The following is a 13,758-nucleotide window of genomic DNA, read 5'->3' as shown; positions in this document are numbered from 1 at the left end:
TATGTATATATATATAAAGCAAATATATTAAGTGTGTGTTTGTGTTGCATATCTGATGCATATTACTCACACCAAATTATATTTTGCAACACATTCCATGATATTCCAGCTCGTAGTTTCTATCATCGATCAGATCCGATTGAAATGGCCCTACATGCCCAGTTTATAACAACAAGTGTACATTTTCAGAAGAACAACGTCGTTTTAAACTTGGTCTTGGTAGAGAAGTAATTGCTGTAAATTTCGGCGTTTCGAAAAATAGCATTGTAAACGGGCAACATGCCAAAAAGACAACGTGATATCACGTCATGACGTTACGGCTTTGAAAGTTCAGTAAATACAAATATAGATATGGCCGAAAAGATTCATTGGATCATTGCGAGTTTAGTGGCATGTGCCTTTGCGCAATTAAGATATATATATTTGAGTTACGAACCATTATAGTCACCAATGTGAGCTGGCCTAAAAATGTTAAAGGCTGTAAGTTCTGTCATTGCTCTATTCTTTCTATAAAAAAATGGGGCAGCTGAGTTCGAGGTATAACACAATCCTATACACAGTGAAATGAAAAATCTGGACTGTTATTTCGGCCCCTTCGCCTGTCGATTTGTCGTGAACTGGGCCCTCTTTTGAAGGGACCCTGCATGACACGCTCCGGCACGTTGGCGTCCGTGAGCACCTCTCCCAGTGTGACCCACGTCACCGTGGGAACATCGACGGGCATCTCACCTCCCGTGTGACACGCCTGGACAGGAGGGCACCACTCCGCGCCTCACCGCCCGCAAGCGCTTCACCACGACGAAACCAGCGAGAGTCGAACGCCCTGCATAACAAACTTCCGCCTGATGGCATCACCAAGCGCTCGGCTGCCGCACGAGGCGCGCGTGAGCCACTTACTCCCGCATGAAGGTGTCGGGCGGCGCGGAGCGCATGGCCACCAGCTCCTGGCGCTCGTCGTCATCGTCCGAATCGTTGCTGAGCAGACCACTGCGGCGCACGGGGAACACACGTGCAGACCTCTGACACGGCACGGGGCACACGCGTGCACACACACGCGCACACACACAAACAGCCGACGGGCAGCGTGCAGCCCGCGTCGGCGGCAGGGCCTGCGTGCCGCGAGCACGCCGGCCTCCACGGTCAGGGCGCTGGGCCGCCCTGGCCCGACACAGAAGCGCATCGCCGGGGGGGACAGGGAGCAGAGACAGGATAGATGGAGGCGGAGGCAGCTAAAGGGTCCCGAGTGTGCATCGAGCGACTGTCGCCGCCGGAGCAGAAGGGCGGAGCTCAGCTCGCGGGGCGCGGCAGACAGCGGCCACCCACAGCGGCACGGGGACCCCCTCCTCTCCCCCCCCCCCCCCGCTACGCGCGGCACACAGCCGCTGCATAAATGCACCGAGCTCCGCGACGATGCACCGGCAGCGAATGACCAGCGTCGCACGTGGCGCCCTATCTGGCCGTCCAGGCATGCCATCGGCCCCGGAAGCCCGGCGTTCGCCGCCGGCGCGCCCCGGGCCGTTACACCGTGAGCCGGCTCATATCGTGGCTGTGGGCGGTCCAATTCCGCTCGAGAACAACACGGTTGGCCGGCGGCTCCCGAGGCGCGGACCTGGCGCTCCAGCTGCGGCCGCACGGCAAACCCTCTCTGGCCGCGCCACTTCGATGGCGCTCATGGTCGTTTTCGGCCCGACCAGCGATCGTTCGACAGCGGGGGCAGGGGGGGGGGGGGGATTCGCCGGAGGCAGCCGCTGCCAGACCCCGGTGGCGGCCGAGCGACACAGCGGACCCGATCGGCAGGCGCGCACAAGCACGCCGAAGTTGCTTCATCAGTGTCCCCGGCGGACCACTGGACCGGGTGGGTACCGATGGCGACTCCACGACAGGTCAGGCGGTCTGCGCCGAGGTGAAGCGTCTTCACGCGGCGCGGAACTCTTAACTAGCCCGGGGATAACCGCTGTGACAACACGCCCGTCACGCGGCGTCGCCACAGGAGCTCAGAAAAGTTGAGCCGTTGTGGGATTCGGTCTTCCGTCGCGGCAAAATAAACAGTGGGCGCGCACAGATGTCCTTCATCCCGTCACCCATCAATGGTGCCGAAACCCTGATAAAACGCGATGGCTTGATGCTAAAACTTGTCAGACACGTTGCGAAGTACAGGTAATGGCTGGCAAAAATTAAGATAACGTCGGTACATATCAATATGACCGCAATAAATAGGTCTAGCACTTGGCAGCAGACGCCCCAATTTTGACGCTCGCGCTGAAAGCTAAAAACGACAAACAATAACAAAAACAGAGCCGCTTTAGACAAGTCGAAGCAGGCCGCAGCTGCCTGGCAGCTGCAGATCCGCCTGGGTGGGGGGGGGGGAAATACCAATGATAAAGCAACACCGAGATCAGAAACACAAGAACCAAACGGCTCTCACGAGGGCGACCATTTACGTATGGGACGATAGCGTTGTTTAGCTCAACGCCCATCCTATTTCCGTTTAAGAAATCCCCACGATAATCATGGATCAAACAAGCGTCCCTAATTGCAACTCGGCGGTATTTGAAATGGGAGGTGTTTGTCGCAAATTCATTACAGAGCCCTTTGAACACCGCACCAGCAATGATGAAGGGGAGCGGAGATACACGCGACCCCCTCCCCTCTCGGGCTGGATTAATCCTAACGGCACAATGCTTGTGCGAAGCCGACAGGCTTTCATCCCGCTCAGCGCCGTCCGAGGGAGCCTCTGACTGGCCAGATCAGCCCTCAGCCGACGGCTAGTCAGCGCCGTCCGAGAGAGCCTCTGACTGGCCGGATCAGCTCCCAGCCGACGGCTAGTGAGCGCCGTTCGAGGGAGCCTCTGACTGGCCAGATCAGCTAGCTGAGTCGTCCGAGGGAGCCTCCGACTGGCCAGATCAGCTCCCAGCCGACGGTCAGTCAGAGCCGTCCGAGGGAGCCTCTGACCGGCCTGATCAGCTCCCAGCCGACGGTCACAGTGAGCGACGTCCGACGAGGCCGCTGCCGCGTTTCGCCGCGACGAACAGACGGCCAGCCGGGTCGCCATCTGCTCCCCCTCCCTCTCCCACCCCCCGCCCGCCCCCCACCCCACCCCACACCACCCGCGGTCTCGGCTTGAAAACCGGCGGCGGCGTGGAGGACTTTGTATGGCCAACAAACAGGAGCGCGGCACCCGCGCACCAAACAAGACAGCGCGGAACGGAGCACTCCCGTGGGCCGGTGTCCTGCCCGCCGCGGCTCCAGCGGCGCTGGACAACCGAGGTGAGTACGGCAGGCGGCCGCGTCGCTCGCCGATCCCCGGCCAAGAGCGCTCGGAGCGGCGGGCGACACATCGCGGTGGGAGAAGGCGGACGAGAACTCGGCTGCCCCGGCGTGGACTTTGAGAGCACGGCAGGAATCCAAGCGGATAACGGGGGATGGGGGAGCTATAGGCCCATCTAGACGGCGTCGGGTGTCAAGGACCAAGGGTAGCAGCGTCTGCGGCTAAAACGTTTACACATGGTAACGGTCTACACGCAGGCATCTATCCACCAGCCTACCAGGTAACACATTCAGAGCGTCTACACAACAGGCCGCGACTCATAGTAACCTGCGCTGCCAAGAAAGGCGGGACACCAACCAGCACACAGCAACCCCTGCAACCAACTCGCTGAGTGCACACTGGAGACACGGGCCGAGACAAGCCAGCGCGGAGCCTGCGCCACGAAAACCTCTCCTACTACGCTAACACCACGGCTCACGTGCGCACCAGCAGGCCCTGGCAGTGCCACTACACCCCGCCAAGACACCACTTACCGCCCGGGAGCTCGGCGCCGCACAAACTCGCGCGTCTCTCGCCGTCACCACCACCACCACCCAGCTCGGCGGCGCTCCGCCCGGCCGCCCGGCCCCCGACGCTCCCGGAGGTCCGCCGGGTGCGAGGGCGGCGCGGCCGGCACTGCTACTCACGTCAGCTTGCCGGCGTCCACCTCGGTGGTCTCGCGCGAGCTGAGGATGGACGGCGTCGACAGCGACTTCTGCATCTTGACGCGGGGTTCGGCGCTGGCCGACTGCGAGCTGCCGTGCTTGCCCTGCGGAGACGGCGCCGGGTGAGCAGCGGCACTGCAGGCCGGGCGGCCCGACGCGCGCTGGCGTCGGCGACACGCGGCAGACGCACGGCGTCCGACGCCACGGCGAAGCGCCGGCCAGCGGCGATCGCGATTCATCGGTGACGCCCGGCATCGGCGACCACACATCTCAGCGGGCCGGCGCGACCGGAGGTGCACCCTCCACACACACGCATACACATACGGACAGGGCGCCTCGCCGCCGGCTCATCACGGGCCCGCTGAGGTGGTTGTGAAGGGCCGGCGGCGTCTGGCGACAGCCCGCGTCATAACCCGAGGGTCTGGTGGGGCCGATGTGACGGCCTGGTGCGCTCGGCGGCCGCCTTCCGACAGGCCGCCCGACGGCGCCTCTGGAGGAGACGGCGCCTCTGGAGCGCACCGGCCGACCGCCCCCACGGGACCGATGCGGAGCCAAAGGCCCACAGGAAGGGGAGCGCTGCTGGCGGCCGCCGGCTCTATGGCGACGGGCGACCGAAACCATCCCAAAATCACGCGCTAACTGGAAGGTGCGAGAAAATGACTATGAATAAACAAACGCGATGAACGAAAATGTCTGGTTCCGTCACGGTGAAAGCCCGTCAAAGCTTTTTTTAAAAATCGCCATTCTCCGGACAGCATAACAGCATAGTGCTTCAGCTAAGTTCCGTACTTGTATAAGCACCCAAATGTGTCGGGGTAGCAATGGAACGGAATGGAAATGCAGCGCATGCATGGCACCGTCCCAGAGCGACGGGCGGACGATATTTCGCCCAACCAAATGACGGCAGCATAGATCGCCGCATTGCGCCAGTCGACGAAGGGCAGCGCGTTGGATTCCAAAGCGGCGCACCACAGCCGCCTCGCGCCGCGCGACGGTGTGACGGGCGGTGGCAACTCTCCGGAGACGCGTCCCGGTACGGGCCAGCCGATCTCCGGCGGCGCAACACGCGCCGCGCCGTATCGGCCGCCGCAGCCGTCGCCACCATGCCGCAGTCGCGACCACGCAAGTGATCGGGGCGCGAGCCGAGGCTGAGAGCGTCCGGCCCCGAGGCCGCTGTCGCCCAGCGCGGCCGGCCTGCCGCCGCCGCCGCGCTCCCTCAGACCGCGGCGGCTGCCGCCCGGAGGAGAAGCTCTCCGCACCTGCAGCCCCGAGGAGACACTCTGCGCGGTGGAGCGCAGCTCCTGGGTGCTGGCGCTGACGCCGACGCTGGCGGCCGTGCCCAGCCGGCCCTCATCTGGAACGGCACGGCCAACGTCAGAGGTGGGATCGAGACTACGCTAGGGGGCGACCGGCGCGGGGCAGGCGGCACGACAACACTGTGAGGAGCGCACAGACGGCAGCGGCGGCGGCAGAGTCGCACAGCTTTAGGGCGTCAAACAGCTACGTTGACCAGACTGGGAAAATCCAGCAGAGAAAACGGCGGGAGGAGATGGAGATGGTACAGACGAGCACGGGTGCCATAAAAAGACGGGATACGAACAAAGCGACCAACGGAGGCGGAGAACGCTCTCAGATCACAACGGTCAGAGCACACGGGCCTCAACGCACCTTTTTTGCCGGCGCTGGAGTCATCCGGTTCCGATTCCAAGCTGCTGAGGCTGAGGCTGCGGCAGACACGGGGGCACCGTCTCAGGCAAGGTCAAGGTCTCACACAGGCTCTTGGCAGGCCGAAGGCAACAAGCGCACCGACCGGAGCCGACATCGAGGACAGCGCGCACGTCCTTGCCACCACCGGCGGGCGACACAACAGCCCCCGGCCGGGACAGCACGTCCGCAGTGCTGTCGCGCCGGCCGTCCCGGCTCAGCGCGGAGCGGTCGACCCTGCCGCTCCGCAGCGTCTCCGGCGCGCCGCGAGCGTCGCCACCGCAGGGCGGACGGCGGGCGGGCGCCACCGCAGCCGCGACCGGGCGCGCCGCTCGATGCGCACTCGATGCACCGTCTAATGACGGCAGTGTGCCGCCGTCACCGCCCTAATTGGCAGCCGTCACACCCTGGACAGTCGACGGCCTGCCGGTGCCCCGCCCGCCCCTCCCGTCGGCGGTCGGCGGCGCCGCACGCACAGCGCGTGCAATGGACCGACCGCACACGTCGGCCGCGCCACTCCCGGAGCAGCTCAACTGCGACGTTCTAGCCACACACCAGAACGCACTGGTGCCCAATGAATACATTTGCAATCAATCTGTATGTAAACTGGAGTCTTTGGGCGGATGAGCAGCCAGATTGACAGACTACACAGCCGCGGATATACGCAACGATGCAAGCTCTACCAAGCAAAGTTAATCATACTCGCAGAACTTCACTCCCTTGCTTCACTCCTCTCACTCCCTTGTTTCACGCCTCTCACTCCCTTGTTTATGCGACCCCGTTCATGCTGAATGCAACTGTTCAGGATATTCCTTGTTGTTTCACTCACATGCGCCTGACCTGTTTCATCAGTTTGCTCCCGATATCACGTCCTGTTCCACTCACCTGCTTATAATCCTCTCGGCCCTGTTTCGACCACCTGCTCCTGAAAGCCCTTGTATTCTGATCTCAAGCTATCTTGCATCACCTAACCGCTACCGAGGGCTTATCCAGCTTGGCCCGCCGACTGCTGGGGCCAGCTCCATTCACCTGCTCCTGACAACTCCGTCCCGGCCGTCCCCGCTGCGTCCCGACCAGCTCCACTCACCTGCTCCTGAGAACTCCGTCCCGGTCGTCCCTGCTGCGTCCAGACCAGCTCCACTCACCTGCTCCTGACAACTTCGTCCCGGCCGTCCCCGTTGCGTCCCGACCAGCTCCACTCACCTGCTCCTGAGAACTCCGTCCTGGCCGTCCCTGCTGCGTCCCGACCAGCTCCACTCACCTGCTCCTGAGAACTCCGTCCTGGCCGTCCCTGCTGCGTCCCAACCAGCTCCACTCACCTGCTCCTGAGAACTCCGTCCTGGCCGTCCCTGCTGCGTCCCGACCAGGTCCACTCACCTGCTCCTGAGAACTCCGTCCCGGTCGTCCCTGCTGCGTCCCAACCAGCTCCACTCACCTGCTCCTGAGAACTCCGTCCTGGCCGTCCCTGCTGCGTCCCAACCAGCTCCACTCACCTGCTCCTGAGAACTCCGTCCCGGTCGTCCCTGCTGCGTCCACACCAGCTCCATTCACCTGCTCCTGACAACTCCGTCCTGGCCGTCCCTGCTGCGCTCCGACCAGCTTCACTCATCTGCTCCTGCCAACTCCGTCCTGGCCGTCCCTGCTGCGCCCCGACCAGCTCCACTCACCTGCTCCTGAAAACTCCGTCCCGGCCGTCCCTGCTGCGCCCGACCAGCTCCACTCACCTGCTCCTAAGAACTCCGTCCTGGCCGTCCCTGCTGCGTCCCGACCAGCTCCACTCACCTGCTCCTGAGAACTCCGTCCTGGCCGTCCCTGCTGCGGCCCGACCAGCTCCTCCGGCGGTCCTCGCTTGACGCGGCGCCGCCCACCGACAGCTTGTGTGGATCTGCGCGAGGGGCGGACGTGTTACTGCGGCGCCGCGCCACGCCATGCCACGGCGGGCGACGTACACCACCACAATTGGAAAGCACTAGCGATAATGGCGGTGGGTTACCCACCCGTCACAAACGACTGGCCAGCCCGCACCCAAAACCAGCGGGCGGCACCTCCGGCGCGACCAAGTCCGCTTCGGACGAAGGCGACGATGTATCTGCGGCTTGCGGGAATACCCCAGCCTCGAGGCCGTCCAGCGCGGAACGCCTGGAGCGCGATATATCTGATCGACACCGAACGCGTGTCGATTGACACAAACACGAACACGAGCGTCTTGAGCCGCCTCGTGACGGTACGGTGCCATGCCGACTGAGGAGGCTGGGTCGACGCCGCGTGGGCCGGCTAGCTGCCCAGGGGGTCCCCTACCGTAACCACTGCCGACGCCGGGTACTCGCCCCCGATCTCACGCGCCTAAACACCACTCCGTCGCCTGAAGGAGCGGTGGGCGGAAGGAGCGGTGCCACACGGAGCCACAATCGCAGCAGCCGCCCGTAAACCGGAGCGTTCATAAACCAACGGCTGACGTCGGCCCAATGCTGCGGCCGCGCCGGAGCACGGCTGCGGAGATGGTGACCAGGGGCGTGAGGGCAGGACGGTGAGCCCAAGCTGTCGGGGGAGGATGCTGAGGCCGAGGAGGCTGTTGGGGCAGGTGTGAGTCGGAGACCGTGTTGAGAATGTTGTCGGAGAGGGTGCCGAGGAGGAAGCTGTTGAAGGTGCTCATGAGTAAATTGTTAGTGGGACTGAGCAGGAGGCTGCTGCGGAAGGTCCTGAGGAGAAGGTTTTTGGGGAGACTGCTGAGGAGGCCGTTGCGGAGGGCGCTGAGGAGGAGGCTGTTGAGGAGAGGGCAAAGGTGAAGGTTGTTGGGGAGGGGGCTGAGGAGGAAGTTGATGGGGAGGGTGCCAATGAGAGGGTTGTTGAGGGTGCTGAGGATGATGATGGGGAGGATGCTGAGGAAGCTGTTGGAGACGCTACTGAGGAGGGGCTGTTGGAAAGTGTGCTAAGGAGAATGTTGTTCGGGAGAGTCCTGAGGAGGTTGTTGGGGAGGGTTTGAGAAAGTCGTTGGGAGACGGTGCTGAGGGAGAGGCTGTTTTGGGGCAGTGCTGAGGAGGTTGTTAGGGAGGGCGCTAAGGAGGTTTCTGTGGAGGGTGCCGAGTGCTGAGGCTGTTGGGGAGGGTGCTGGGTGCTAAGACTGTTGAGGACGGTGTCGAGGTGGAGGCTCTGGGCTTGATGCCTTCCAAAGCAGGAGACGAGTTAAAAGTGTCATCGGGGGATTCAGAGTTCTCAAGTGAGCGTACCAGGAAATTGAAGCGTCGCAGACATAAATTATGTAAATAAAATGTACTGAACCGGAAAAGCATGGGACGATGCGTCGGAATAGCCATATCAGCAAAATCGTGCAGCCGATACACTCTAAGTCCATTTTCAACGAGGAACATATAGGGGAACAATATCAGAAGAATTAAGGGGGTGGACGTCTCTGAACACTACGAGTTGTGTACGCTTCAACCCACGAGTTTACGACAATTACAACACTTCAGGTTCTTAAACGGCAGGTCTTCGCGAAAACAGCCAATTCTTCTTTCTGGGCTTCATGTAAATGAAACACACGTTACAGAAAAGCGTGGCAATAATATCCATACACCTCATAGGGATACGCAGCAGGCGAAAGATCTACGCTCCGATCCTGCAGGTATCTCCTATTCCATCTCTGTTTTTCGCTGACTATCTCCGGAGGACCAGGGTACGACGGCGAACGTAACGCACGAGGAAGAGATGCACTTCATGTCAAAAGCAACGACTGAATAGAGTACGACATTGGACAAAGCACGTCAGCTCACAGATACCAAAGGAGACATAACGAGAATGGGATATTTGAAACGCACCGGCACATCTTTTGTGGTGGTTGAATAGGCCGCCATTATGTTCTAGCTCTCAAAAACAGGCACCAGTCTATAATGCAACTGAATGCTAGCGACGAACACTGATCCGCCATCAGTCCCAGGAAAACAGACCGAAATATCGGAGCTTAGGGTGCGCTCAAATCTGGGTCGCTTTTATAAAAGCTCAGTCCGAAGAACTTACATAATCGACTACATACCCCGTGGCATGAGCCACATTTTCCAGCCACGCTACATCAAAAATGAACACGAAATTCATCACAGGCCCGATGCTTTGGTAGTACCTTAGGGCTGCCAAGCCAGGACCATGCCACAGCTTTCCCGCTCCGAAACATGCAGGAGGAAGCAGACCCACTCCTTTCCGTGCGTCCCGCCTTGCCAAGGTTTCCGACGAGTTTCCGAGGTCGCTTCGGTGCTTCCTTGTGTCCACCGCGTTTCGGAATGTCCGCCGACGTCCACATTCTTGTGCTGATGCCCCCCCCCCCCCCGTAACCTCGAAGTGTCCACCGTGTTTCAGAGGTGCCGTCAGCGTCCACCGTGTCTCTGAGGTGTCCGCCGGCGGGTGCCACACTCCTGGTGCCCGCCGTCTGTCGGAGGTGTCAGTCGCTTTCCCGCGGTGGCCGCCGGTCTCCTTCCGCAGGTGCCGCCCGCGCTCCTGACGCCCCTCCTCGTGGCCGCGTGGCCGCCGTCGCCTCGGCAGTGCGTGGCCGGCCGCTGCAGTCGCTGCATTCGGCGCGGCCGTCATGGCCGGACGGCACTGGCTGGTGTTATTGACCGGCGCGGTGCGGCACCTGTGGCGCGGCCGGCCGCCGGGCCGCCTCGTAAACCCCGGCTGGACGGCCGGGTGGCGCTCCGACGGGCCCCGACCGGCGGCGAGAGGGGACGGCGCCGGGGAGACAGGCGATACCGGAGGCGAGGAGACGGAGAGACGAGCGGTGAGAGGGGATGGAGCCGGGGAGACGGGCGATACCGGAGGCGGGGAGACGGAGAGACGGGCGGCGAGAGGGGACGGCGCCGGGGAGACGGGCGATACCGGGCAGGCGGGGAGACAGAGAGACGGGTGGCGAGAGATGAGGCGCCACTGGGGGGACGGACGACACCGGAGGTGGGGAGACAGCCGACACCGGAGAGGCGGGGAGACGGGTGATGAGAGTAGCGACGGCACCGAGAAGACGGCACGCCGGTCAAAGACGAATGGGGTAGAGATGGTACCGCGGGCATGAAGGCCGGGGGGGGGGCGGGGCGGGGAGGGGGCAGTGAGCGGTAGTGGCCAACAAGCTGGCAAACACGAATGCCGTGGGTGGCAGCAATGCGACCGCGCTCGCTCGACGACCCGAGGATTCCCCGCCGCCGAAGTCGCACATCATCCCTGTCTTCCGGGGGGGGGGGGGGGGGGGGTAATCGAACGTGCCCCGAACCCGAGCGGCACCGCTCCCTCGGGCGAGCTGAGCTCATCGAGCGCCGCTCGGCCGGCCGGCCCGCCGAGAGCCCGCCGCCGGCCCGGCCCGCTCGCGAGGCTCGGCCGGGTGCCCCAGCCCAGCCCGGCGGCGGCTATCCACTCCGGCGCTGCTCGTCCTTCGGCACGTTCGGCGCCGTCACGCGGCCCCGCCCGAACACTTTACAACTTCACGGCGGAAAATGCGGCAGGAAATCTACGCCGTGTTTTGGATACACCGGCCGTCCGGCTGGGCAAAGCAGGCCTGGCATTTGGAGTCATTAGATGAAACTTCTGCACACAACAAACTTGCCCACCCCGCGATGAGCAGAAGGTAGGCGTTTCTTGGGCGGACCAGATCAGCAAAGCGAACAAACATGCTCACCGCAGCGCCAGGTGAGACCCGCCGGTCTCTGGCCCGCGGTCCCCGGCTGCAGCGAGTGCAGCGGGAAGGGGCTGACTTGACCTCACCGCAGCGTGCGAAGCGACTTGGGCGGTGGGTGGCGCCTCGGTGACCGGCGCTGACCTGACGTACCGTGCGAGGTGACCTGGATGGCGGGCAGCGCCTCGGTGCGGTCCGTCGTCCACGTGTCGTCGTCCGACTCCTGGTTCAGCGACGGGCAGGACGAGCTGAGCCGCGTGTAGCGGCGGTGCACCACCTGTCGGCAGGGCGTCGCTCAGCCGGCGCGGGGGAACGCACGGCCACGACCGGTGCCGTCCGGTCGGAGGGCAGGGCAGAGCAGGGCAGCTGCCGACGCCGGGCGGTCGGCACGCCGAGACACATAGCGAGCGGAGGGGGCACGAGCGCATCAGTGGGCCGGCAGTGGAGGGGGAGGAGAAATCTGACCGATCAGCGGCCGTCGGGGAGACCATCATGCAGGGCGAGCCGATGCAGCAGTCGAGCAGGCAGTGGTCAGACGCCAGGACACGGGAGCACCGCGGCGGCCATCCGCCAGGCGGAGCGCCGGTCACAGGCCGCTCGCTGGCGCCCGGCGCTCCGGCGCCACACGCCTCCGGGCTTCGGCAGCGCTATCCGACGCCTGCTCGCGCGAGCACGGCCCAGCGGCGCATCATCAAGCGAGCGGGTCAGCAGAGCGCGGACGCGGCGGTCTGGGGCCGCCGGTGTCAGGCCGACACTGTCGCCGCCGGTGCCAGGCCGAGCCCGACGCGCCGCAACGCGCTGAAGCAGCGGCGCAACGTGGCGGTTCAAGTGGCAACGAAACGTCCCGGGCAGCCGGCTTAAGATCGTGGGCGGGGTGGACCGTCTCGGCAAAGGCCGCTCACACCGCGCCCGCCGTCCGCGCACGCCGGCGGCCCACCGAGCGGCCAGACGGCCCTCAGTGCGGCGCCCGGTCCTTCCGTCGGCGGCCGTCTGCCGCCTGCCCCGGGGCGGCCGCCAAGCGATCGACTGATCTGATCTGTATTAGCCAACGCTGCCATGATTACGCGATGAGGCTGGGCGGCCGGCGGGCGCGCCGACTTATTCCGCCATCCGCCTAATTCTTCCGCGCGCCTTTCGGCCAAGCGCTTTACGAAGGCCTCCCGCGCGCACGGAAATACCTTCCGCGCGGAAACAGCGGGCCCCTGCGCGCGCGGAAATACATCGCGCGCGGAATTAGCTTATTGGCGGTCTGGCTCTATAGCTTCCTCGCCACTGGGGCAGCGGCGCCTGTCAGCTGACGTCCTCCGACGCCCTTGAGCTAACGGTCTGCGGAAAACCGCACACGACCAGGCAGGGGGCTGGTCAAGGGGCCAGAGACGAGCCAGACGCACAGCTCTGCAGTCCTGGCCTATCAAGCACGGCCGTCTGGCCAGGCCGGGCCTGTCCAGCTTGCCACCAGCAGCCATCCATCGCAGCTTCGCCCAGTCGGTGCTCTTGAGCCCCAGGGAGCCCAGGCACGGCGGCGGCCCGCAAGCCAGTTAACGACGAGTTGCGACATTGTGGCGCGTGCCCCGCACATCAAACGCGCATGCAAAATGAAAGGGGTGACAACACGACATGCTTCCTACGACGCAGATGTAAGTGCCAAGTGTCACGTGCAGCCAGACTTATGCACAATTTGGTACCTAACTTATCACGACTTCTCCCAACTTACCAGCTAATTATTCTGACTTAACTAAGTTATGACCGTCTGTCTGGCCTCTGACGGTAACCATATCACTGCACGCTGCTACGTATTGTCAAAATTGAAATGCTATACGACAACGGTTGTTCAGTTAAGCGCGCGTAAGGGGATCATTTCGACAAAACTCCCTCCAAGCTCTAAGTCCGATTTCCGCGAAATTCCACGATGCGCGACACATCCAAAGGTAATGACATCTCTAACCACTCGAGTTTGAACCCCACGCCTCACCGGAGAACCATGAGGCCACCAGCACAACGTGTCTGCGAGCGCGACCACAAAGCACGAACGGGCAGGTTCGATCAAAGCACGAACAGCGTCACAAGCTACAGTGAGCTCTAGCACAAGCCTGGGGACACTCCGACTAGCACGGGAACACGACATCCGCCGCCATGCTGCTTCGGGCGCGCGACGAGCCGGCCCGAGCTGCCTCGAGCTTGACACGTCTTCCGAGTGCGCCAACGGCAAGCCTTTCAGCGGTCAGGGTATTAACGGCGAGCGCGTCTAAGCCGAGCTTGTCACAGCCAGCTGGCAGTCGGCGGCCAGCCAGCCAGAGACGCGCGAGCCAGCGGTGACAGTCAGCTGCGCACGAAGGCCGACTGGGCGGCGTCCAGCGCCTCCGCCAGCGGCGGCGAGCTCGGCACCGCCCGGGCCACATCACAGACAGGCGCGCCATGCGTGCGGCGGGCAGCCA

At 63.1% G+C, this 13,758-nt stretch overlaps 1 protein-coding gene across 1 annotated transcript in view; it reads right to left on the bottom strand.

Moving 5' to 3' along the window:
• Positions 1-13,758, bottom strand: part of cyst (rho guanine nucleotide exchange factor 18 cysts) — a gene marked incomplete in the record, with an annotated part of 78,536 nt that overhangs the window by 27,011 nt on the left and 37,767 nt on the right. Inside the window, 6 exon segments of the mRNA XM_037226405.1 lie at positions 898-987; positions 3,955-4,076; positions 5,232-5,326; positions 5,641-5,696; positions 7,459-7,561; positions 11,477-11,600. Coding sequence (XP_037082300.1) covers positions 898-987; positions 3,955-4,076; positions 5,232-5,326; positions 5,641-5,696; positions 7,459-7,561; positions 11,477-11,600 — 590 coding nt within the window.

The sequence above is a fragment of the Pollicipes pollicipes genome, unplaced genomic scaffold (assembly GCF_011947565.3).
Source record: "Pollicipes pollicipes isolate AB1234 unplaced genomic scaffold, Ppol_2.1 Scaffold_5724;HRSCAF=6776_pilon_pilon_pilon, whole genome shotgun sequence".
NCBI lineage: Eukaryota > Metazoa > Arthropoda > Thecostraca > Pollicipedomorpha > Pollicipedidae > Pollicipes > Pollicipes pollicipes.
This window is presented reverse-complemented; position numbering and strand designations above follow the sequence as displayed.